At 44.0% G+C, this 27061-nt stretch overlaps 1 protein-coding gene across 1 annotated transcript; it reads right to left on the reverse strand.

The window, feature by feature from the left end:
- LOC308139143 (rap1 GTPase-activating protein 2-like) lies at window positions 1-26330 on the reverse strand (the record flags this gene model as incomplete). Its single annotated transcript, XM_080508488.1, has 22 exons — window positions 1-81; window positions 861-963; window positions 1379-1483; window positions 2581-2672; window positions 4004-4108; window positions 4605-4751; window positions 5325-5411; window positions 5487-5558; window positions 5739-5894; window positions 7099-7228; window positions 7585-7685; window positions 8881-8964; window positions 9040-9093; window positions 9171-9249; window positions 10566-10669; window positions 11229-11459; window positions 11689-11721; window positions 12167-12214; window positions 13356-13391; window positions 13909-13993; window positions 18369-18404; window positions 26287-26330. The coding sequence occupies 22 exons, from the start codon at window positions 26328-26330 to the stop codon at window positions 1-3; spliced, it is 2013 nt and encodes a 670-aa protein (XP_080364614.1).
- Window positions 26331-27061: the final 731 nt, after the last annotated feature.

Here is a 27061-nt window from a genome sequence, read left to right on the forward strand (position 1 = left end):
TCACACGCCTGGACAACCTGTGGGGCTCCGGCAGGCGACCAGCGGAATCGAACATGGACCCTCGGACACCGCCTGGCACAGCTGAGCACACAGAGACAAGACTTGTTACTAAAAGCAAAAATCAGTCACGTTTGGAGCCTTTCGGGTGTCCCTAACAACAATCCAATTCATCGTCTGTCCGTACGAACGTCTGCGTTGATGTGTATGGCGTGTTGAGTGTGTGGTTTCACTACTGAGACATCCAACAGCACTAACTGGTGGCCCAACATAAAAAACATTGCCGAATACACTGTTCAAGAAATGGGATAAAATATAATCCTGTTACCAGGGTTCGAATTACAACGTGGCTTTCGGGGGAGCCCTATTTTCCGATCAGACCTCTCAAGTTTGTAGAATAGGTATGCGCCAGTGTTTTTAGAGCTCCCCCTAAATTTTTCAAATTAGGCTTTCAGGGGAGCTCAGGTCCCTTTCAGGGGAGCCCAGCTCCCCTTAGCTCCCCCGTAATTCGAACTCTGCCTGTTACACTGAACAAAATCACACTATTATGGTGCTCAGCAAAGAATACTCCATCCATCCATCCATCCATCCATTGGCTACCGCTTTATCCGGGGCCGGGTCGCGGAGGCAGCAGTCCAAGCAGAGTTGCAAAGAATACTGTTCCACTGTAAATAGTTCCACTGTAAAGGTGGTTAAAGGTGGTTTATTTGATTTTATTTTCCTCTTTTTGTGGTGTGAAACAGAGGTGTGCAATGCAGGAGGGCCCAACGGGGAAAGTTTGGGAACCACAGTTAAATGCTGCATTATCCAGAACTTCCGTATCGCGCATACGCGCCACCATCAGGTCACAGTGTGAACTTCACCTCGGGTCGTCTCAGCGGCTGCGAGTCGTCTGCGGGGACGCTGAAGCTGCAGCTGCTGGATGTTGACCTGGAGATCTTACTGCTCTCCTTCCTCTGCTGGATCCTGCACAACGGAATCACACCACGCACATTCAATATCCACACACAAAAAGAGCTGGTTAAAAAACAAAAACAAAAAACAACACTTTTCAAATGTGTTTTCTGCAGACTACGAGATGCAGACATGGAAAATAACATCATATACGCACAAAACAAGACAAAAAAAACAACCCGAAAATGACAACTGGGACAAAAGATAAGTAAACATAAACAATGAGAAAATGCAAATACTATTTAAAACAATAAAAAGATAAATTAATAAAAAAATAATAATAAATTGATTAGAATAATAAACAATTATCAACAGCCAAAATGTGAGAACTGATTCAAAGTCACCCAAACAAAAAATGTTTTATAACTCACATTTAATGAGTTTATGAACTTCATTCAAGACGCTGCAGGAAGGAAGCTCCACCCACCTGTCTTTTTGTCCCGCCTCCGGAGAGCTGGGATTGGACGGCAGCTCTGACGTCACCTCGAGCATTGGCTGGCAGCTGTCGAAGCTCCTCTGCTCACTGAGGAGGCTGCGGAGTTAAAGAGGGGGGAGGTCCAATAATACAGCTTCAAACAGGTTTAAAACGTTCACGAATACAGCCTGAAACCAGTCTAAACCGGTCCAATAAAGGAGTATCAGACCAGTCTGAAGCAAGTTTCAAACTAGTCATGAAGACAGCCTCAAACCAGTCTAATAAAACAGCCTACAACTACCAGAAACCAGCTTCAAACAGGTTTCAACCGTTTAAGAAAACAGCTTAAAACCAGCTCAAACCGCTCAAGAAAGCAGCCTGAAAACGGTCCCAAAAAAAAGAGAGTATCAAACCAGCTTCAAACAGGTTCAGAATGTTGAAGAAAGCAACCTCAATGCATCAGAATCAGGTTCAAACTGGTCAGAAACCAATAAAAACCAACTTCATACAAATCTAAACCAGTTAAAAAATATAGTCTGTAACAAGTCTGAAACCAGCTTGAAACAAGTTTCAACTCATCAAGAAAAAAAGCCTCAAACCAGTCCAGAAAAAGAACATCTCACCAGTCTGTAGTCATCTTCAAACTAGTCTGACAACCAGTCAAGAAAACAGCTCCAAACCAGTTTGAACCAGTCAAGAAAACAGCTCCAAACCAGTTTGAACCAGTCAAGAAAACAGCTTCAAACCAGTCCAAAACAGCCTTAAATCAGATTAAACAATTGATCCATTGAAAACCAATTTCAACTCATAGTGCATCTATAACGTCATGTGTTCAGGTGTGAACAGGTGTGAACAGGTGTGAACATGGATGAACAGGTATGAACAGGTGGGAACAGGTGTGAACAGGTGTGAACATGGATGAACAGGTATGAACAGGTGGGAACAGGTATGAACAGGTGTGAACAGGTATGGACAGGTATGGACAGGTATCAACAGGTGTGAACAGGTATGAACAGGTATGAACAGGTGTGAACATGTATGAACAGGTGTGAACAGGTACGAACAGGTGTGAACAGGTATGAACAGGTATCAACAGGTGTGAACAGGTGTGAACAGGTATGAACAGGTATCAACAGGTATCTACAGGTGTGAACAGGTGTGAACAGGTATGAACAGGTGTGAACAGGTGTGAATATGGCTCATCGGGTGTTTACCTCCTGTTGTTGTGTTTCTCCGTTTGGCTGTCGACGCTCAGTAGGCGTGGAAAAAGTCCCGATCGTCTCTTCACCGGAGATTTCACGTTATACTGACACCAGGAAACAGAAATGTGCTGAGTCAGCGGCGCACTGAGCTTGTAAGTAAGTAAGTAAATAATTCTATTTCAAACCTGCACACAACACAGCTTACGTAACGTAACGTAACGTAACGTAACGTAACGTAACGTAACGTAAAGTTCTACGTATGATGTGTGCCTCTATTGCGAAATAATTTTGGGATATTTGAGGGTAGAGATTTTTTTAATTCCCTGAACATTATTTGAGCAGTTTTATAGTTCACCAAATCAAATAATGTTAGAACAGATGATTTAAGAAAAAAAGTGGTTGAGTATGATCATTATATTTTCCTTTATGAACAACTCTTATAGCCTTTTTTTGTAGAGTGAGTGGAGGCAATAAATTAGACTTGTAACAATTTCCCCAGACTTCTACATAATAGTTTAAATATAACATCACAAACGAATAGTACAGTATCATTAGGGCATTGTGATTGAGAGCGTGGCTCACTCTCCTCATAACACCCACACATTTTGAAAGTTTCTGTCTACAAATAACTAATATGAGGTTTCCAAGAGATCTTGTCGTCCATCACAACCCCTACAAATACATTTTGTTGAGCTCTTTCAATCATTATGTTATCAATGGATAATTGTACAGTAATGTCATTTTTTCAGTTTCGAAATAACATACATTTTGTCTATTTAGGTTCAATGATAACTTATTTTCATTGAACCAGTTTTTTAGTTGATTAATTTCCTCAGGTATTTGTTCCAAAAGTTGCTCCAAGTTATTTCCTGCACAAATAATATTCGTGTCGTCCGCAAAAAGAACAAATTTAGTTAATTTAGATATTTTTTGAATGTCATTGATATACACAATGAACAGAGCAGGCCTCAGAACCGACCCTTGAGGAACACCACATTTTATAATTCTATGCTCTGATTTATGTTGCTCAATTTGTACAAACTGAGGTCTCTCAGACAGGTCGCTCTGTAACCATTGCTTTGGTATACCTCTAATTTATTAATTAATATATGATGATCAACAGCTTTTTGTAGATCAATGAAAACTCCTAATACAATTTCTTTTTGTTCTCTACAATTTTACATTTCCTCTATTAAATCGATTAAAGCAAGAGCTTCAATCTGTACAAAACTATCAAGCGTGTGATGGAATCACTCAAACACGGACGCACCGGAAGAAAACATGCGATTTTTGCAGAAATCGTTCACCGTAAACAAGAAAACCCGAAGCTCCGTTGCCGCGAGAGGGTCCGCCAAATCAAATGTGGTCACTTTAGCTGAAGCTGTACTTTGTGCGCGTAACTTTAATGGTTTTTAAGTGTTTTGTTTTCGCTCACCTCCGTACTGATGTGTGCCAGACCCCCTCCACTCAGACTGGTGGGTAGTCCCGCCCCGCCCCGAGACATGGTCTCCATGGAGACGCTCCGCCCTCTCATCGCCCTCTGGGATTCAGAAGGTCAATCAACTTTTTCCTGTTAACGAACAATCTCCATCTCCAACCTCCTGTCATTAGCAGGTGTCACTTCGTTTTAGGCCCCATTTACACCACAACATTTCATGAGACATACACCTCATCTGTTTAAAGTGCTGCGTTTACGCCGCAAGCTGCCACTCTGACGACAATGTCGTTAGTCTGCCGGGCCACGGCGGGGCGCTGCCGCTTGTTATTGTAATGAAAACCACACAGACATGTGTGCAGAGAACAAGACGCTATAAACGTGAACAAACTGTAGAGAACCCAACATCCGTACGGACTGATGACGAATCAGACGCTATCAGGGGAGAGTCTCACCTATTAAACTACCGATGTGGACGATAAAACTAGAATACGGACCGCTAGTCAAACCACTACGGGTCCGCCATGTTTGTTTACAGGTGTATTCGTTGTCGTGTAGATGGGGCCTCAGTTACGATTTCCCCCCTGAACTGTATCTTGACCTTGATGGACTCCAGCAGTCCTCCGTGGGCGTGTCCGTTCTCAGATCGTCCGTCCTCCTCGGCGCCTGACGTTAATCCCAGCATGCTCTGGGAGCGTGACTGCAGCTCGTCGTTCAGACTGTCCAGCAGGGCGGCCCGCGTTCGCTCCTGAACAGAAACACAGCGAGGACCACAGACCCCAACAGATTCACTGAAATACACTGGCACAGAAATGATGCTATAAAAATATGCTTTGCATAATAGATGAATGGCTAACTTAAGTTTTTTAATATCAATCAGTTTTTAATACTACAATCATATTTATTTTTTGATTGATTTTTAATTGTGATACATCATTATGCAACAATAATGCACAAGATGATTATGGACAATAATCATCTTGAGTTTCTTCAAGGAAAAGAGATTCTTACCATGAAATGTGGAAAAAAAAGACATTAAATGTTTTGCCATATTGACTCTAAATTAAATTGAATTGAATTGAATTGAATTGAATTGAATTGAATTGAATTGAATTAAATTAAATTATTGTAGTATAAAATTTAATACTATGATTGTGGTATTTAAAACTTAATTTAATTTAATTTCTCATATTAGTGCTCGTATCGGAGAGTAGCTAAAGGTTAGTTCTCGTCCTTTGCACAAGTTGTATTGGTGCATTCCTAATAGAGACCATTCAGGGACCAGCGCAGACTAAAGTGTGCAGATTGTGGGTAGTTTCACCTCCAGCCGGGCGAAGCGGTCGCTCTTGTAGCAGGCGAGCTCGGCGTTGATGAGTTTGGTGAGGAGAAACTCTCTGAACTCCGGGCCCTGGAAACAAGCAGAAGTAGCTTCACGTGGAGTTTTTGGTTTACTAAGGTGGACTGCAACAGACCTACAGCTCACCTTCTTGAAGACGGCTGGATTGGGCAGCAGCGGGCCGAACGGCGGGACGTCTTCTCGTGCCGTGACGGACACCTGGCGATCACAAGACAGATATCGAAGCGTTCACAGCCTTTCAGCAGGTAGCAGCAGCAGAATAAAATGGCTGTGAGAGGAACGTAGCTCTCGTGTTGACTGTCAATCATCCATCGTGTGGATCCGACTGATTGTTTGCGAAGCATGTGAAATGGCGAAAATGGAAAATTGAGCAGGCACCTTGTAGGAGGTGTTCTCACTGCAGGGTTCCTCCGCCTGCACCAGGACGAAGGCGTGCAAGAAGTTGGATGCGATCATGTCTGGGACGAAGGGCGTGGCCTCTTCTTGGAACACCACGGCCACGATATCGTTTCCTATGTGACGCTTCCTCTGCAGCTGAACAGCATTTAGCGTCACGTTAATCCTGGAAACAAAAGACTCTCACCTGCCTGCCGGCATTATTCTGCCAACTCTGAACATCAACAACTCTCAGTCTGCCAAACACCGAAACCACGAGTCTGCAACCTTTATGACCAAAAGAGTAGTTTTCACAGATTTCCACCAAATAAAATTTGTTTGGAGCCACAAAATGATAAATCCTCTGAAATGAAGAAAAAACACATTTGTTATACAAACAAAACTTTAGGTTGCAATCATAAAGTGTCATATCTACAATTTAGATTTATTTTTTATTTTTTATTTTATAGGGACTTTGCCTCTTTTAAACTTCCCCCCCCCCCCCACTTTAGCTATTTTATGGCCATTTTTGCCACTTTAGCTGCTGTATGAGCAGTTTTAGCTATTGTAGTGTTTTTTTTCTTCTTAATTTTCTTTCCATTTTTATTATTATTATTATTATTATTATTATTATTATTAATAACAATAATAATAATAACAATAATAATAATAATAATAATAATAATAATAATAATAATAATAATAATTTTATTATAATTTTATAATTTTATTTATCCATTTTTTGCTATTTTTTACATTTCTTGGCAATTCCAGGTATTTTGGCTCTTTTATGTTATTTCACTGCTTTTAGGCTAAATTGGACAATTCCTCCTCTCCTCCACCTCAGGGCCTTTGACACCATCAATTCCTCCTCACTTGACTAATTCATCTCCACCAACAACTGCAAATCCCTCCCTGCTGCTCTTCTACACGGTGTCCCTCAGGGTTCAGTCCTCGGCGCCCTCCTCTTTATTCTCCAGCTGTTCCCTCTTTAATAACCAGCCGTTGGACTCCTGTTCCACTGCGTCACTGATAACCTCCAGCTCTTCACCTCCTCCAGGACAAACTCCTGGATCTATCTTCCTGCCATGACAGTTCCTCTTCCTGAATCTATCTTTTTTGTTGTTGTTGTTACTATCGTAACCATCTGGGACTTCCCGTCTGAATTCTCCAGATTCTCTGAATGTTTCCACGTCTTTGTGCTACTGTTCAGGCGTGTTCTCTCCATGCTTTTCCTGGACCTGCAGTACATGCTGCTCTGCCGTGTGCGCTGTATTCCGTGTTGCGTTGTGCAGTGCCAGACTGAATCACACTGTGTCCGGCTGCTCTGCCGCTGATTCGTGTTGTTGTCCTGCTCTCTAACCTGCTGGGCGTCGCCCTCGGTGAAGGGCAGCTTGGTGGACACGTGGAACATGATCTCCTGCCGTCTGTGGATGGTGTAGACGGACCGAGACCCCGTCTGACCGTGAGACACGTCCAGGCCACCACGGAAGCTGCGGAGATTAAGGATTGCAACGTTCAGTTTTTAGCGGAACACGAGCCACGTCTGTGTCGTGAGAGCTCATTCTGCGACGAGGCCATCTGTTGCTGTGTTGGCTGCTCGCCTGTTTTATTTTGGTTTTCTTTCTGCACCCGAGACTTAAGACACAAACTGTCTCCAGCAGACACAAAGCTTTATCATCAGTTTATTTCCAAAAAAAGAAAGAAAAAAAAAAGATATTCTGAGCCTGAACCTACTCCAGAGGGACACAGTGGGAATTTTAAAAAAAAATCACAAGCCGACGATCACAGTTGTTACGGTTCGACGTGTTGGTGCAGAAAAACACACAAGCTGTGTTCCCAGTCTCACCCTTTAAAGTCCTGCAGCTCCACCGTGTCTCCCAGCAGCCGGAGGAACTCTGTGAAGGCCGGCGTCTCCTCGTCGTTCCTGAAAAGTTCCTCCTCTGACACCTGAAGGACGGGTGACAATTCACAACGTCTGTCACATGACGCATCCGTTACATCGACCACATGTCACGGTCATCACACCTTTCACATGATTTCATTCAGTCAAGACTCCACATTGGCACATGCCTCATGCTCCTGCCACGGGACACCTGTCACATTCAATTCACCCATCACATCTCACTTTGTGCCACATTCCTTCTCATCCAACACATCATACGACCTTCACATTGATCATACTTCAGAGAGACTGCATGTCACAATCACATCGCGTTACACCTTTCCACTCGGCCGTGTCACTTCCATTACATCCCTCAGACATCACATCTATGACACATTTATCATTTCTGTCTCATCCAGCACATCCGTCGCATTAGAGAGCCATTCTATATTTGAGGCAGTGGCGGCTGGTGATACATTTTCTAGGTGGGACTCTTCATTATCTTTAAATTTTATCCCACGTTAACTTGATATTAATACAGTGTATTAACTTTTATTACAACAATCTTGCCTTGTTTAGATTGAGAGAGGCCCAGTTATTAGAACAGCACTTATTGATAGTCTTTTATTAACATACTTGTAAACAAATACAAGCAGAAGCTTCATTAGTACATTTTATTAAATGAATGTGTTTTGAGGCTGGTTTACTAAAAATGACAGTTAGTCTGAGTTTGGGGAAAATAAAAGGTTTATCAGGTTTATTTTCAAACAATACATCAATTCATCTTTCAAATCGCTTTAGAACGCTTTGAAAGAAACCTGAACTCTTAGATTTTCAGCCATTAATAAATAGGAACCTATATAAACAGTTATAAACATAAACAAACCTGGACACGTTTACAAAATTCTGAACACGTTTCTGTTTGTGTTCAGTTAAAAATAACTAAAATTTCTCCTTTCACACGGTGAATTAGAAGAGAAGTGACAGAGTTAATAATCAGAGACTCGCTGCTTGTTTTCTTCATCTCAACATCTGGTAGAAACAAGCAGAACAAACCAGAACTGACTTTAAGCCGTCTGACTGATCAGGTCTGACCAGGGGCCTTTTGAGAAGCGCCTCAAGTGTCCAACATGAAATGATGCTGATTGGTTTCCTGGCCGCCATGCCATATCTGTCACGCCACTCATCTTGGTGAGTTTCTTACATTATTTTGTCTTTGGAAACGCTCTAAAAGACAGATCCCGGCCAGTCAGTAGTTACCTGTCCAAACCTCTGGTAAATGACTCCGAACTTGAAGGTGTTGCTGACTTCGTGCTCGTCGTAGTTGACGATCAGCTGAGACGCCTGCGTGCAAACAGAGAGCGGTGAGCTGAGTCCATCGGGGAGTCCGAGAGACGGCTCTGAGAGGCGTGAGCTCACCTTCGGGTAGAGGACGGGACTGAAACGAAGGCCCGCCGCCTCGTCGCACAGCAGCTGCGGCAGAAAGAGAAGCGGACTGACTGCAGGACTGATCTCTGCCCAGGTGCTGCTCAGACCCTCACGGCTCTCACCTTGGCCAGCTCCGGGACGCTGGGGATGTCCGACAGCTCCGTCAGAGATAATCTGTGATAGACGCTCTTCACCCGAGACCTGCCGGGACGAACCGAACCTGAGTCCTGAACCAGAGTCTTGGACCAAAGTCCGGGACCAGAGACTGGAACTGAGCATTTTCACTTGGGTACCTTGTTACTCTGAAGGACAATATTCACAGTACGACAAGTGACTTTGTGGTTGTTACCTTTGCCAACGAACGTTAAGGCGAAGAACATGTTTGTCGAGAACATGTTTTTGTTCTCATGTATTCATCAGTTTGCATGAATGTATTTCACCAAGTTTTCACAAAAAGTATTGGCCTGAACTGCATGAAATCTCCAGGGTCGAATTGTTATCATCCAAGGATCAATCGAAGGGATTTTGGGGTTGAACGTCTCAGAGGAAAGACGTTTCCCCCATTGTGGACGCACTGGAGGTCTGCTGTTAGCCGCCTGCTAGCACAATGCTAACTCCACTCCGGAGCTCGCAGCTGAGATCTCAGCTAGTATCCAGAAAAACCTGTGTGACTCAGGTAGTGGTTTATCATTCATTTAGCTCAGTGTTTTGCACCGTGATGTTGCTTCCTGACGGGCTAGTTAGCGTCAACATGAGCTAATCTGAGCTGTTGGGGAGCGGGCAGCACGGACCGGGACAGGAAGAGACTGAACAGGCTGGTCAGGAGGGGCTGTCCTGGGCTGCTCGCTGGACTCGGTGGAGGAGGTGGGACAGAGGAGGACGTTAACCAGAATGTCCTCCATCATGGATAACACACTCCACTCACTGCACCCGACAGTGGAGGAGCTCAGCAGCTCCTTCAGGCTCCGACACCCGCAGTGTAAAACAGAATGCTACCGGAAGTCATTCATCCCAACAGCTGTTAGGATATTTAACAACTCACTGTAAATGTCCTACATGTACCGTTACACCTGCACCGAGTACATCTCTTTTACCCATCTACACTGTGTGTATAGCAGTCCTGGCAATTTACTCTATTTTTAGAGGATTTTTCTATTTTACTGGACTGTTTAATTTTTTTAAATTTTTACATATTCAATTTTTTGTGCTCTTTTTTGCTCTTGTGTTAGATATTTACATATGTTTACATATTTTAATTCCTTAATTTTATAATTTCTGCACCGTTTTACCTTGAGCTGTTGTAAGTTTGTGTTTCCCCCTGGGGAGGAATAAAGCTCTCTACTCTACTCTACTCTAATGGCTGACATGCTTGCGATGCTAACTCTGTTATGGCGTTGGGGAAGGTCTGCGCTCTACCGAGGGCCCGCTCTACTTGTTGATGTTTTTGTCTCTGATTGGTGTGTCGCGTCCACAGACTCTGGTTGGAAATGAAAGCATGTGTTTGTGGTTGTCGGTACCTGACGATGACGTGGAGGTGCTCCTCCTCCTTCTCCTCCTCGTGCCTCACAGACAGCAGAATGTTCCCCAGAGCGCCGGCCGAGCAGCAGAAGTTCAGATGCTCCTGACAAAGAGCGAGAGAGAGAAGGTACGTTTACCCTGTTTGGTGAAAAAAATGATCTGTGTTGAGTTAAATGTTCGGGCTGGAAATCAGCGCAGGCGTCAGTGAACGGGATAGAGAAGCTACCTGAGTGAAGTCAAGCTCTGGACACCTCTTCGACTCATCCTATTTCTCAGAAAATCATAACTCTTTCTACCAACAAACCTGGGAGGTTCGATGGGGGGGGTTTGATGAGACGACTAATTCTGAGACCCAGAACACAAAAAGTGCACGTTTGTAGTTTTTCAGACAAATATTGTTGGAGAGGAGACAAGTTGAGCTTCTTTTTAGTAAAATAAATTCAATGGATGTAGAGAAAACTGTGGAAGTGGCTCCAGGTTGAAAACAGAACATTTTCAATTTCCTCCACTTGAGGGTTTGGTTCCATTTAGCCTTGCTCCATTCATTCACAGTCATTTTTTTCTTCTTCTTTTTAATAATGTAAAAACATGTTAGCAACACATTATCAAAAAGCACATAGATTTGATGTTTTGAGACAAGCTTGAGCTCACCGTGACCTCACCTTGCCCAGGAAGTGTTTCCGGTACGCCCGCACAGCCTGGTTCATCTCCTCCAGCCGGTACCCAAAATCCTCTGCTTCCTCCTGCTTCCCTCCCCGTCCTTCCTCGTCCTCCTCAGTCCCGCCGCCCGCGGGAGGAGGCGCGGGGGGAGGAGGATCCTCCGGATCCTCGATCCAGTACCCGCCGAACTGAGGGAGGATGACCTGAGGGTAAGGCGCCCCCTTCTCCAGCACCTGGAATCACACAGGAAGTGACATTAAAAAAAACAACCTTCCAGCTGTTGGTTCCTGATACATGAGCCATCGTTAGCACTTTTAGCATTGACTTAGCGGCTCCTATCTTGGCACGCAACAATTGATGATCAGAAATTGTGGTAAGCAGTTTTGAAGTCATTGTTTATGAAAATGGATGATGGTGGCAGTCGTGAGTGGAATCAACGTGACTGTGTGTGTCGGACCTCACCTCCTCTATCCTGGGATAAGGAATGTAGTCGTCCTGGAAAAACACAAACAACATGTTTGATGTAAACGTTGAGCAGCTTTCAGCTCTAAGACACTTTTCTTCCATGAGTGAAGATCTGAAGGGAAGGCGTCACGCTGAACCGACGGATGGAGGAGATGAAACGTGACGGCAGGTGACGACTTGAATTGATGTCGTCTTCATTTAGCATCTATTTGAGGCTGTTTTTGTCTTTTCATTCACAATTGACTAATTTTGTCTGTCTGGTTCAGTCAGTATATCTCTTATCATTTTTCATTTTCGGGTGGATTTGGTAGCAGGACGCTGACGTGGATCATGACTGGGGAGCAGGTGACTGACGAACAAGGGACTGACGAATGAACGAGGGATGAATGAAGGGGCGGTAAACATGCTGAGCGAGTGACTGGGGTTTGGGGATAGACGACGAGGTGGACAAAAGAGTGAGGACACACAGACGTGCCTTCTGTCTCTGAGGGAGCGTCCTGACCTCGGCAACTTCTGGGACCTGCTGCGAGGACGTGGGAGAGGAGAGGACATGGTTGAGACGGCCTGTAATTCAGTGGAACGTCCAGAACCGGACACTCTAGGAGGGCGTCCACGCACATTCACCAGGGTACGTTACTGATTGTCCAAACAAACTCTGTTCAACTCCGATGATAAATAAACACCCAGAGTCCAGAGGCCACGGCAGCCGTCCTCACAGCTCATTAGCGCGCCATCTTATTCCACACTGAAGACGATGCAGTGTTCCTGAAAGGCCACTCGTGGGTGCTGTTTTCACATAAAATAAAACCCCCGTGTGTGCACACAGAGTGCAGTACACTGTAAACATTGCAGCTCCTTTAACGTTTCTCACTTCGTCATTTTTGGTATCATCAGTATCTGATGTTTTGTGAAAAACAAAATGAATCTCCAGATGCGATCCGGATTATTGTGCAGTAAATGTTCACTTTATTAAAGAAGTGGTTAAAGTTCAAGAGTGAACAGCACACATAACCCACATTCATTGTTGTGAATGAACCCTTCTTGTCCATGCGCGGAACAATTTACTACAACTCTGGCGCGCAATTTAAAATGTGAAAAACTCCGCCTCAGCTTTGACGTGTTGGATGGACAAGATGCACATAGCCTGAATACGATGATGTCATCGCCCCACCGCTCGACCCGATGACCCTGCGACCGTCTCCACGACGCCGCTTAACAACAACAACAACAACAACAACAACAACAACAACAATGACTACCTGCTCTGATGATGCTGCAGAAGCTACTGATACTATTTGGTTTAATAAGGTGAGATGTTAGATTTATTGATTTCTGAGTTACAGTGCCACCTGTCATCCTGGCATATATACTACACAACTTTGAGTAGTTTTCACGGTGTCACATGGAGACAACTTTTTAAGAACAACGGGTAGAATAAAGATTGTTTTGGCTCGTGGGGAGCGGGCCGATGAAAAGAGATTGTAAAACAGGTTGTAAAGACACGGTCAAGGAGGTTTAGTGAAGTCCACTTGGTGTAAAGGCTGCAGGTGGGGGAGGGGCCAGAGAAGTCAACACCATTAAAAGACTTTCATTCTTGAAAAGATGAAGAAAACATGTTTGTGTCTGGCCAGTGTGCCGAGACTCGATGATACATCAGCTCTTACCTCCATCTTGTCCATCATGTCAAAAAAGTGAGCCGACTGCAGAGAAACACAAACAAAAGAGATCGTTTATTCACCTAAAAAGCTAAAAATGGATACCAACACAAAGAATTCAAGGAAAGGCGCGGCAATAATGCAACTGCACACACAATGACATTCATAATAATAACCTGGAAAAATGACGACAACCTGAAAACAAAAATGAACACAAAAGAAATATTTACACAAATTAGCAACCCGAATTCATGCGAGATAGCATTCAGAGTCACAAGCAAGCTCTTGATACAAATTAGCTGTCAACAAACAAACATATAAATCAAAAGAATTTTACTCAGATATTTTCTTAATTAATGATTTAATAGTCAATTTCGCGACGCATTGTGATGACTCATGATTTAAAGTGAGACCAATTCACATGGCTTGTGACGCTGACTCATGGTTTCCAGTGGGCCAAATATTGCTGACTCACGATGATGTGTGTGTGTGTGTGTGTGTGTGTGTGTGTGTGTGTGTGTGTGTGTGTGTGTGTGTGTGTGTGTGTGTGTGTGTGTGTTACCTTCATGGTGGGGGGTGCGGTGCGGGGGGGTGAGGGGGGGCAGTCCGCCACAGGAACATTGGAGATGGTGAGTTGTTCCTGTTTACTGTAAATCAACACAAACATCACTAATCAGACCACACAAGTCACACCAGTGTTGGTTTTTACAGTGCAGCCAAATAAGCTGGTTCATATTGTGTGTGTGTGTGTGTGTGTTTGTAGGTTGTTGTTGTTTTATTGCCCCGAGGCCCCTCCCACTGATCTGCTTGCTGTTGTTGCCATGGTTTCATCTGGTACCCATCACGAACAAATAGCGAGAGGAACAACCAATCACGTCGACTGTTTGATGTTGCTGTTTCCGCAGATTCATGGTTTCATCTCAGATCAAGGTCTGAATCTTGATGACTCATGTTCCTACATGTTGAGTCATGATTTTATCAATGATACTTTATAGCGGGATTCTGATAAATGACAATAATTACTTTGTCTGAATACTGATGAGTCATGATTTGACACAAACTTAGATGTTGATGAGTCATGTTCCTAAATGTTGAGTTCTGATTTCATTGATGATACTTTATGGCATAATTCTCTTCAATGACAATCATAACTCTGAATACTGATATGTCATGATTTGACACAAACTTCAATGTTGATGAGTCATGATTTCACAAAATCTTAATATTGATGATGTTTTATGAATTTTGGGTGAAACTTGACTCAAACGTGGATGCAGATGACTAATGATTTAATATGAGTGCTAAATTCATGATCACAAAATGACCACAAATCACATTAAAATATATGGGATGTCCTTTTAAAGCAAACTTATTTCATACAATCATTGGTGTCTCATACTTCAGCCTTAATCTCGATTACTCATGGTTCATATCATGTAAACTATATCATGATTTGAGTTCAATATTTAATTGACCATTTGACCTGAGCCTGAACATTGACTCATGGTTTAAACTGACTCATCAATCTCAATGTATTCAATTTACAACTTCAAATGACCTGAAAACACACAACTCAAAACCGACGAGTCATGATTTGACAGGAGACTGGTTTTGTGTTTTCACTCCAATCAAATCCTCACTTATGTGATTTATTTCATCAAACTTTATTATGACTCATGAGTTTACGTGATCATTTATCTCTCATAACGTGACAGGAACACTGAATATGACGACTTATTGTTTGATGCGCTTTTATTTTTTGATCAGTCGTTAAAGAGCCCTGCACATAAAAGCACACTGGTCTCCCTCTCTCTCCCACTCTCACTTTCTCGCCCGTAATCCTCTTTTTCGTCTTTACCTCCTTTTATAAATCCAAATGTATTGCACTGAAGTGACACTTTCACGGAGGAGGGATAAAAGTGGAGCAGCCAGAGGGCCGGTGGGCTGGCGGCGAGGACAAAGACCTCACACCAGTGCACGGGCCAGGCCACACAGACAGGCCGAGAGCACAAGTAAACCAGGAAAAGGAGCCGGACTTGGTCTCCTGAGACGACACGGGACTGTTCATGTTCGTGATCTGCGGCGTCTACTACCAGGAGTTCATCCGTCACACTGCTCCAACGGCCAGCCGCCTCTGTGTCAGTGCGTAAACTCATGTGAAATGGATTTGTGATTCCCCCGTCACAGCAGGAGGCCACTGCACAACCTGGGAACATCAAAGCTGCTCATTAACATTTAGAGTAACCTGCAGCTCGCCACAACACCAGCCAGGACCTGATGGAGGCGCCGGTGGGGCAAAGTTCCTAAGTATGACATTGTAAAGTGTAGAATCTGTCTATCGTTGGACAGATTATAAAAGTGCTATAGCAGCACCCGAGAAGTAGTATAAAAGTAATGTTCACCAGGGGGCGCTGGAGAGGCATTGAGCAGCTGGTGTTGGAGGCCCCTGCTGCTGCTGCTGCTCATGCATGTCAATACATCGCAGTATGTGAAGACAAATAAAGAAAATCTGTGCCTACCCCCCCCCCCCCCCCCTCCCCCCCCGCACCCCCCCCCCCCCCCCCCCCCCCGGTTCTTTCTTTAAATATTACATTCATCAGGTGGCGGATGAGTCACTGCTCCGGGCAACGAAAACAAACAAACAACATTAGAAACAGCAGCGGGAGAGCAGAGATGCTGCTGGCTTCTGTTTCCAGACATACCATCTGCACACACACACGCACACACACACACACACACACACACGCACACACACACACACACACACACACTCACACGCGCGCACACACGCACACACACACACACGCGCACACACACACACACACACACACACACACACACACACACACACACACACACACACACACAGTGTCTATATTTCTATGTTCTATATTTCTATAGTCATAAAGATGCTCTGCATTCCAGCACACAAACACAATCAGAAACAGTCTGAAGGTCCGTCGTCACTCCAGAGGTCAGCAAACTCACACTGGTCTGCAAAAAATGCAGACAACCATCCGTCTGTCCATCCATCCATCCATCCATCCATCATTTATCAACTCATCCATTCATTCATCCATTCATCTTCCATCTATGTATCTATCTATCTATCTATCTATCTATCTATCTATCTATCTATCTATCTATCTATCTATCTATCTATCTATCTATCTATCTATCTATGATTATATTACCATGCCGTGCACTGACATTCACTAAGGAATGACAGATTTCCTTGTACAAATCCAACAGTGAGAAATCTGGTACAGTGTTTACTATTTCACTCTGTGTGACACTTTTATTTTACCGTCAATCCAACACTCAAAACATTTAACAATAATTATTTCATGTAATCTTTCTGCAGGTGCATATTTCTCACAGTAAACAACCATCTACTGTAAACATGACACAAATATTATGTGTCAGCATAACATACATTAACATAACGTGAAAACAACATATAAACACAACAGCTGTAACAATAATAAATCCAATTTTGTAAATATAACAACAAAAACAAACACATAAATAAATACAGAAAACAACATGTCATCGTAACATGTGTAAAGATGCCACACAAACATAACACATGTAAATAAAACACATAAACATGACAGGTTTAAACATAATGCAAAGTTGTGAATATGACAATATAAAGAAGCAAACAAACATGCATGCATGCGTAACAAAGAAACGCAGTACGGGACACGACATGTAAACACAATTTGTAAACATTCCACGTGTAAGCAGAACATGTAAACATGACGACGTAGCCACGATGTGCGAACGCAACACGTAAACACAACTTGTAAACATTGACGGGAGCACTGGACACCTGTCAGTCACATCCTGTTTCCATAGAAACCACGATGGTGAAAGTTAATGCAGGCGGAGGAAGCGCCAGACTCACCGGGCGTCGTGTGGCATCGCTTTGTTGCCGTCGGTTACCGAGCATCTCAGTGAAATCTGATACAACCGCTCAGCTTTCTATCTCTCTCTCTCTCTCTCTCTCTCTCTCTCTCTCTCTCTCTCTCTCTCTCTCTCTCTCTCCCTCTCCCTCTCTGTCAGGGTCCATTAGGATTAAATCTCCTTAATCGCTCAGAGAAATGGTGGGAGGGAAGGAGGGAGGGAAGGAGGGAGGGAAGGAGGGAGGGAGGGCAGGATTCTGAGATTGAGGACAATAAAGCCGCTGCCTCAGTCCTGGCTCCGCGTCAGAGCATCACACATGTTCAGACTGAAGTCCTCCACCACAGAAGCAAAACAAAAAGGGGGGGTGGGGGTGGAGAGGGCGGAGAGATGGGAGTGTGGCGGGGGAAACAGCTGAGGGGTCACCTTCCCTGCAGACACACACTGTGTCACATGTGACACGCTGGACGGACACACGGTTCCTGTGCATCCAGTCACTTCTCTACCGTCCCTCATGCTCATTCCTGCGTTGACCGGAGAGAGAACATGTTTCTGCTGGCGCCGACACCTCGCACCAGTTTTTAGCACAGGCGAATTTCAGTTTTTATTCTCACAGCACCAAATTCAACGCCGCTATCACACAGCACATATATATGGAGAAAAACCAACGATCCCACATGAGCAAGCAGTGGAGACAGGATGAAACCTGCAGAACCAGAGCCAGAGGGGGAGACTTACTGCTTGTCCAGTTGGGGTTTGCCGATGGAGAGAAAGAAAACGACAGGACAGACAGAAAGATTGACGGAAGGGAATCAAACCCTGGTTTGGTCGGTGGGTGACGCAACCAGAAAGCAACAAACAGATTGCCACGGAGTCATGGATCCACCGGGCGTGTCGGGGGCAGGGTCCTCAGAGGAGGACAAATAAATCTGATGTCTTGGTTACAATAGGCGCAGCAGCTGCCGAGACTCTCATATCAATGGCCCGATAAAACCTACATCCTACATGTACGCACATACGACCGGTGTTTTGGTTGCCGTGGCAGCAGGGTGGTGGAGTGTTGCATGGCGTGTTGAGGTGGCAGAGAGACCTGAGCAGGTGTGTGCTGGTACTCACCGGGCTCTGAGAGCACTCACTGTGGACTTATCGATCCTGCAGAGACAGAGAGGAGAGAACTGGCTGTTCATACACTGTGACACCAGAACACACACACACACACACACACACACACACACACACACACACACACACACACACACACACACACACACACACACACACACACACACACACACACACATTTCTACATTCTCCATTAACCTGAGCAACCTGAGCGGCCAAGAGGAGTTATCTCACAGGCTCACGGCAATAAAGACCCCATTTATTCAAGTACTGCAGACACACACACACACACACACACACACACACACACACACACACACACACACACACACACACACACACACACACACACACACACACACACACACGTAGAATTAGACCAGAATGACGGTCCAAGCTTGAATGCACATGTATAAACATATCAGACACACACAAGCACATGTAGGTGTTCATGCGCACAATTCACAATTTGTACACACACGCTCACACACACACACACACACACACACACACACACACACACACACACACACACACACACACACACACACACACACACACACACACACACACACACACACACACACACACGCTCTGTGCTCACAGCTGCTCTACAGATAGCAGGAGCAGAACTGAAGGGTTAAGACTGGACGGGTGATGTGACACAGGGGAGCAGGTGGAGAGTGCGAGTGCTGTAACAAACAAAAAAAAGGGAAGTAAAGGTCTTTAGGTTGAAAACTCGACATGTGTGATGACTCAGCGAAAACTCCTGCAGCTCGTAAATAAAACATCACGCTGCTAAATGTGCTTCAGACCGCCTGAACGCACCACAGAGACTTGCCAAAAATGAGCCTGGCACTTAAGTGCTTTCACACCAGGGTAGTCCAGGACTCGGTTCGCCTCGGGGGGGGGGGGGGATTCACACCTTCATTTGGTTTAGTTTGCTGTCACACCGCACCTTTGAGAGCGGACACAACGTTTGGACAATGTCCCACAACCACCGCCGCTTGTTTGGGGACGCTATCGCCCAAAACCAGGTAGGAAACACAACATGAAGCAGAAGCATGACTCATCGATTGGTCCGGACCAAGTGTAAATGAAGCCCCGTTAGCCGGCGAGTGGCTAAAGGGGTGAGTTAGCTTGTGGCTAGTGGTGAGCCACAAGCAACCGCAATATTCTTCAGACCAAATAACAATGAGCAGTTTCCTCTCTACTACTCCACGTCTGCCCACGAGATATTTTCCAACTTTATCTTTCTGCGTCTGCTTCTTCCGATTCCCAATGTTAGCTTTGTTTCTTCACTGCCGAAAATGTACAGCATTCTACGTCACGTCCTCTCACTCCGTCCACTGGAAAGTCCAAGATACGTTCACACTGTCCGTGAACCGAGACCCCTGTTATCAAGTGGACCAGAGTTCACTTGTTTGATCTGGATCAGTCTGGAGGAGCTAGTCACACTGGTCCAAACCAAGTGGACGGTTCCTGAAATGAAGTGTGGTCCAGATCAAACAGTGCTGGTGTGAATGTGCCCTACACACAGTTGAAATTCAAGTCGAGTACTACTGTTGTTAGGAAAACTCAACCAGTTTCAATAATAAGCACTTGGTTAATGTTGTAACACATTTGTTGTTTAGTATTACATGTCAAGGAAAACGTTGCAATTTTATCTTTCACTGCATGATAATTTCAAATATTCTGATATTTTCCTCAAAGAAACTTATATTTCCTGTTGAAAGCCCTCCAGCGCGTTTCCATCTTTCCCCCTGGGAGACTTTCAACCTCTTACAGTTTTTCTCCATTGGTTTGGCTCATTTCTTGAAACAGAAATTACATTCTCAAAACTGTAAGATCATTTGGCAAAACAGGCTTACAGTTCAGCACAACACCATAGTTCACTTGCAAAAGGTCATATCTCTCCCAAAACAGTTAACTCATGCTTCAAACTAAGTCCCTTTCTCATATAAATAGTCAAGGCCCCCAAACACAAGTTTCCTTCTCAATTGCTTTGGCTCATTTCTTGAAACAGAAATGACATTCTCCAAGCTCTACATGCATTTGCCAAAATAGCCTGGATGGTTCAGCACAACACCATGGCTCACCTGCAAAAGGTCATATCTCTCCAAAAACAGTTAACTCGTGTGTCAAAACTAAGCCATTTTCTCATATAAATAGTCAATGGCCCCAAAATGCAAAGTCTCTTTGGCATTGTGTAAGCACTGTTGGTCAAAATGTTTAGATGTTTTGTCACTATGGCAGTGGACCATGGAAATATCACTTATGTCACATTTCAATCTTGGTCCAGACCATTCACTGACAATGAATGGTTACTGTAATTGAGGCCTTTTGTCTAGCTACCAGAAATCAAACTGTATCAAACTGAAAGAAATGATGGACCTACACTGTCATGGAAATTGTTACTGTATTTGTATTCACAAACATAAAGTAACTGCCAAACATCACAGTAAAAAGAAAATGTATACAGCAAAATATACTGTACTGTAAACACATCAACACAAAAAAAGGAAAATTATATTCAATGTCGTTCACACCAGTAACTCCACCTCAATGGTCGTCCTCCTCATCCTCAATCTCATGGTCGTCCTCCTCATCCTCAATCTCATGGTCGTCCTCCTCATCCTCAATCTCATGGTCGTCCTTCTCATCCTCAATCTCATGGTCGTCCTCTCTCTGCTGTCTGTCTGGCCACAGATTTTCATCCACATCACACCTAATATTCTCTGAGATGTGTTACACACCCCCTTTATTAGTCAAGTACTAGATTCACCTGAGTCAATTTATCAATCAGCAAAAGATATTCATATCATGTAAGGTGGTGTTATACATGGTATTATGCTCCTGACTAATTTTGACAATTGAATGAACTCTTGTGCATATGATGGCTGACACAATGAAATAATGCTGACATGTTTTGGAGAGTAAAACCATTTGACTGACAATCAACAGTTAGTTTAGATCAGCAAGATATATACAATTGGTAATTGTGCTAACTGTAGGCAACTGTAATCAATTATTTGCAAAGTGTGCTAAGACATTTGCAATTTGTTGAAAGGAATGAGAATTTGAAATCTGTTGTGAAGAAGTGCCCAGTGGTTTGGAGGGTTGTCCATGTTGTTTTGAGAATGTAATTTCTGTTTCAAGAAATTAGCTAAACCAATGGAGAAAAACTGTAAGACTTTCACTCCTTCCTACATTGCTGCTGTCATTATTATTACCACCACTAGAGGGCCACACAGGTATAAAACGGTGGAGGAGATGGGCCTTGTTTAGTAAAACTGATGGGTACAACTTCTCAATACTGTGTGATCACGACGTTGATCCAAACCGACGGTTTGTTGAGATTATGCATTTCAGGACGTGGGACAGATTCACTTTAGTGAACCAGATTTGTCTCCGATCTCAGATGGAGCACGGGGAGCGATCCACCCGCAGAGCTGACTCAGCGTTTCCTGACTCGATTCCACTTCAGACGGTGGAGCCGGAGCCAGGAGGAGCAGCTGAAATGGGCGCGTCGCTGGGTTTCATGCGAGCTTCTCCTGCAGGCGCCCCGGAGCTGCTCCTGCATTATTTAACGCCACGGCTCCACGAGCCGGCCCGGGCTGAACGCTGGGAGGACGAGGAGGAACCTGCAGGAGCCGACGAGGGAGGAGACGCCATCTGTTAACTTATTTTGATGAAGAACCGAGAGGAGGAGGTATTATGTAAGGTAATAATGAGGCCTGAGCAGATATTAAAGAAGGAGGGCGCGAGGGCAGGAAACATAGAGAAGGAAAGAAGGCGGCAGCAAGAGGATTAAAGAAGCATCTCTCTCCCACCGTTAACAATTCAAATAATCCATCGCATCCATCTGCTGTGAATATTGGACGTGCCTGTCCTCCACATTTATATATCATTTTTGGAAGTTTTGTCCCAAATTGTTATTCAAAATACTGAATTGATTTAGAATGCTACCTGACAATGATTTGTCCTCTGTTCCACTCTGGTTCAGTACAAACTTCCATATTAAATGTAAACAAACATTAACTCTTGTGTTGACGTGTCTCTCTCATAATAGTCAAAACAACAACTAATCATGAGCATATATTGAATAATAGTATTAAGGCACAAAAGTTGGGTCCGCAATGCGTGCAATCGTGTTCCCTGCCAGCGCCATGCCAATAGCATATCAGCGCTATGTTAGCACCACATTTCGATCAAAACGTAAGTCTTCAGGCGCAGCCCTGTCACATTATCCAAACAACGTTTTCTTTATTTCCTTGTTCATTGATAGAACTGAGTCTGTCTTTGACTGTAACTGTTTATTCCACTAAAACGCTCACATTTGAACTTTACGTATATTTAGTCTCTGACTTTAAATGTACAGTCCCCCCCCCCCCCTTTTTTTTTTTTGGTCAAAAACCACCACAAACTTAACACAAAAACATCTACACAACAAGACAACCTGAGTCACTGTACTGCTCATCCTGCATTCAGTCCAAGACGCTGTGGATTCAGACTGTAGCATTAACTGGAGCTTTAACAACACTCAATAGTTACAATACAGCTGGTACACTCCCTTCTGCACTATTTTGTAAATACTTCTGTTCGCTCGTGCTTGGCTGTACATATTTTAATATTTATATCTTACCTCTGCCGTATTATATTTTCAAGGATTGTGTGTCATTTACTGCTGTCACAACATTTCACTGCTGCTAACACTGTATTTTAACATTGCTACAGAGTGACAATAAAGAACTATTCTATTCTATTCTATTCTATTCTATTCTAGTTTCAAATCTGCACTTTTGACACAAGTTTTTTTTTATTTAATTTTTTTATATATAGCTTTGTTGTAAAGCACTTTGGATACCACTGGGTGATTGTAAAGGGCTATAGAAATAAAGTTTGATTGATTGATTGATTGACAAGTTGAAACAGAGACTCAGGGCGGCTGCGTCTTTCTTCTCCATGATCTTAAATCTGTCAACGGTACTTTGTATGGGAAAAGAGCAACGTCTGGCTGGTGATTTGTCTATAATTCTCCTGGATGGAATCCCCCCCCCCCCCCCCCTCTTCCCTGATAAACCCCTCACCTGGCCTACTGGAAGCTTGTTCTGTTCAGGACTCAAGGCCTTCTCACAACAACAGAACAGGACTAACTGCAGAGACAAGCAAACAGTACCTTTCACTGTGCCCCCCCCCCCACCACAAACTCCAAGCAGAGGCTGTAAGGGGAGATGTGGCTGCGCACCTGTTGAGGCTGCTGCGCCGAGACCCCTCCTCCTAGCGGCGGGCTGCAAAACTACCCTTCCATTGCCCAATGTGCTTTGTCTCGAAACATGTTGTAATCTGTCTGTTGATGCTTAAATGTGCTCCTCAGAGCACAGTCTGTAATCTGCCTCCCCCCCCCCTCTCCTCACCTCTTGTTGTCCTTCTTTACCCCAAACTTTCTATGCAATTTCGCTGTACCTGTTACAATGACAATAAAGACAATTCTGATTCTGATTCTGAACTAAAAGAAAGATGGAAGAAGAGGAGAAATAAAGACAAACACAAGGTTCAGAAGGAAGAAAATGTTGACGAAAGGAGAAATGGAGAATGGAAAAGAAGGTCCGACAGAAAAGAAAAAAAAAATCAGAATAAAGGTGAAGTGGAAAAGGGGAGGAGGAGGTTTGAGGGGAGGCGCGAGGAGGAGGAAGAAAGTAAATGATTGAAAAGGAGGCTTGTGTAAGAGTTAGCGCACACAGTTGTGTATTCTGGTCACAGTGAGTCCTGACAGGCAGAGATTTACTGAGGCGAGAATGACGGAGAGGAGGAGAGGCCACTTTACATTCTCCTCCTCCTGCTCCTCCTCCTCCTCCTGCTATTATCTGAACTGGCCACATAAATCTACACCACCCAGTTTGAACCATCACAAACATTTATTTTCTGTTTTAAATGGGGAAAATTGGGATGAATTCCATAAATACGGAGTACTGGTCGTAGTACTAATGGTCCCAGTGATGAAAGAAAGAGCTCTACTCTAGAATCAATAATCACATGTAACAGTCCAAAGTGTGCCAATCCTGTGCCAATCCTGTGCCAGTTTCCTAAACGGTGGTGTTCCTCAGGGCTCCAACATGGGTCCGTTATGTTATTCATGAAATGTACTTCATGGTCAGTCTTTCACTCCTTATAGATGACACACAACTCTACGTTTACTGTCATTTCTATAACAGACTTCATATCAAAATTGAGGACTCCAGAGCAGATTTGTACAGAATGAGAACGATTTCCATTGGCTGGTCAAAGGCTTTAACTTCGTCACACGAAATCAAACAAGCTCAATCAAATGTCATCAGCCACAACATCAAATATGCAGCAGTTAATACAGCTGTTTCAAGTTTCTTTCAGCTAGTTGTTTTTTTCATGATATATTTTTTGACTGTGGCGTCCCCCAGGGCTCCTTACTGGGTCTGTTGTGTTAATTATGGTCATGTTTATCTCTATTGTACTTCCTATTTATTCTTCTCGAATAAAGTCTTACTCCATGCAGATGATGCAACTCTACATGAGCAGAACAAATCAGTCTCTTATAGCACAGGAAACCGTTTTTGAATGTTCAAATGTCAAAAGTTGGTTGCTGAGAACTTCTGTGATTGGTTGATTAAAGGCCGACACAAACCTACACGAATCTGATTCATATCAGTCTCTTTCAAGAAACATCCTGTAAATCCGGGTTTGCAGAGCACCTACTGAAGGCAAAGGGTCAACTGAAGCTGACCATTGTTCTAATAACAGTGGCAATGTGAGGGGCGACGTATGAGGGAGAAACTAGTCCCTCAGGGCTCCATACTGGGCCCACGATATCACTCGCATTTGTTGAGATAATGTACTTTTATCTGATAAATTTTCACCCTGCAGATGACAGACAAGTCTATGTTATCATCAATTTGCAATACAGACTATTCATGTGACAGTTTTTTCACTACAGAAGACTGTTTAGGTACCGAGAAGCTTCTTTGAATGTTTCAATTAAGGACCGAGCATCATTAATTTACATCAAAATGACTTAGTTTAACGTTAATCAGACAGATTAATGACAAAGTCTTCTGAAGCAACTTTATGTTATTATGGAGTTGTGCAAGTTAAGATACACCACATAGTGGCAAAAGGTCTGATTTACAAGTAACTCCAGTGGCAGTTGTAATAATGAAAGTGGCAGCCAAACAGAAGTTTACTTATATTGTGCTTTTCCACTGATGTGATCAGAGGGCTTTACAATATGAATCAGATTCACCCATTCACACATTCATGGAGGAAGTGGCTATGCGAGGCGCTCAGTCCAGCCATTGGTAACCATTTGGGATTTATTGTCTTGCTCAAGAACACTTCAAAATACAGACAGATGGGGGATCGAACCTGCGACCTCCTGATTGAGAGACAACTTGTTTCGCCCCTATAAAGAGGAAACAAGTATAAACAATCTGCACCAGTTTCCTTCGAGCTCCACACACAATGGTCTGTGGTCAAAGGTGAGGATCTTGTCACGATGAGGTGACAGGGCGACCCACTGCTCCACCAATATCAAAAATGCTTTGGTTGAATAGAGGTGAGTCTGTGCCGCTAATCCTGGGGAGAGATTTGAACAAAGAACCTCTGAGGCTTAAGGTCCCTTTGACTTCCTGAGAAAACTTCAGGTTGTTGATTAACGGTTTTTGTTCCCACAGCGACCGAGACTCAGCCGGACCCCATTCAAAGAGTCCTGGTTCAACTCGCGAGGCTGTGACAGGATCAGCGGGAGCCGCTGTGATGACATCACAGTGCTGACATCACAGGGATGGCAGCTCAGGGTGGAAATGAACCCGACAACCCCAGAAAGCGGCGAGCCGGCTGAGCCGTCTCCGAGAAGATGGAACACAAAGCACCGTCTTACCATCCGAAGCCTCCGAACGACACGCTCCTCTTCCTCCTCAGCATGGTGTCTCCTCCTCCTCCTCCTCCTCTTTGTCTCCTCTTCCTTCTTATTGTGTCTGGATCGCCCTCCCTGGTGCTCTCTCTCTCTCACTCTCTCTCTCTCTCTGTCTGTATACCTCTGCCTCCCTCTCTCTGTCTCTAACTCCACATCCCTCCACCTATAAATACTCTCATCCCTGTCAGACGCCCTCCTCCTCCCCCTCCTCCTCCTCCTCCTCCTCCTCCTCCTCTTCGTCTCCCTCCCTTCATCCTCACAATGTTAATGTTTCCTTCTCATCTCCCACTTCAATTCACAAGCAGGAGAGAGACGGCAGGAGTATTGGGGCGGAGGACTCTCTCTACCCCCCTTCTCTCTTTCTCTCTGGCTCTCATTCTTTACCTCCCTCCCTCCCTCCCTCCCTCCCTCTCCCCCTCTCACAGAAAACTTTTCATACATAATAAATAGAGATAAATGGATGGAAGCACGTCGCTTCGCTGGCTCTCGTGTTGCATAACGACGTCCGAAGCTGCAGCTTCAACTCACACATGAACATTTATTTACTGAGCGGCAACATCCCTCCTCTATGTTCCTCTCTGTGTTTAGGAAAATAAGATATCGGAGCACCACCTGATCTATTAGTCCCACCTGAGCAAGATTATGTGTTATCAACAGGGATTAAGCCAACTAATATGTTGTCACACAAAAATGAAACAGGTTGACAGTTATAAAAGATGGTCAAAACTAAACCATTTGT

Source organism: Blennius ocellaris, assembly GCF_963422515.1.
Source record: "Blennius ocellaris genome assembly, chromosome: 14".
Lineage (NCBI taxonomy): Eukaryota > Metazoa > Chordata > Actinopteri > Blenniiformes > Blenniidae > Blennius > Blennius ocellaris.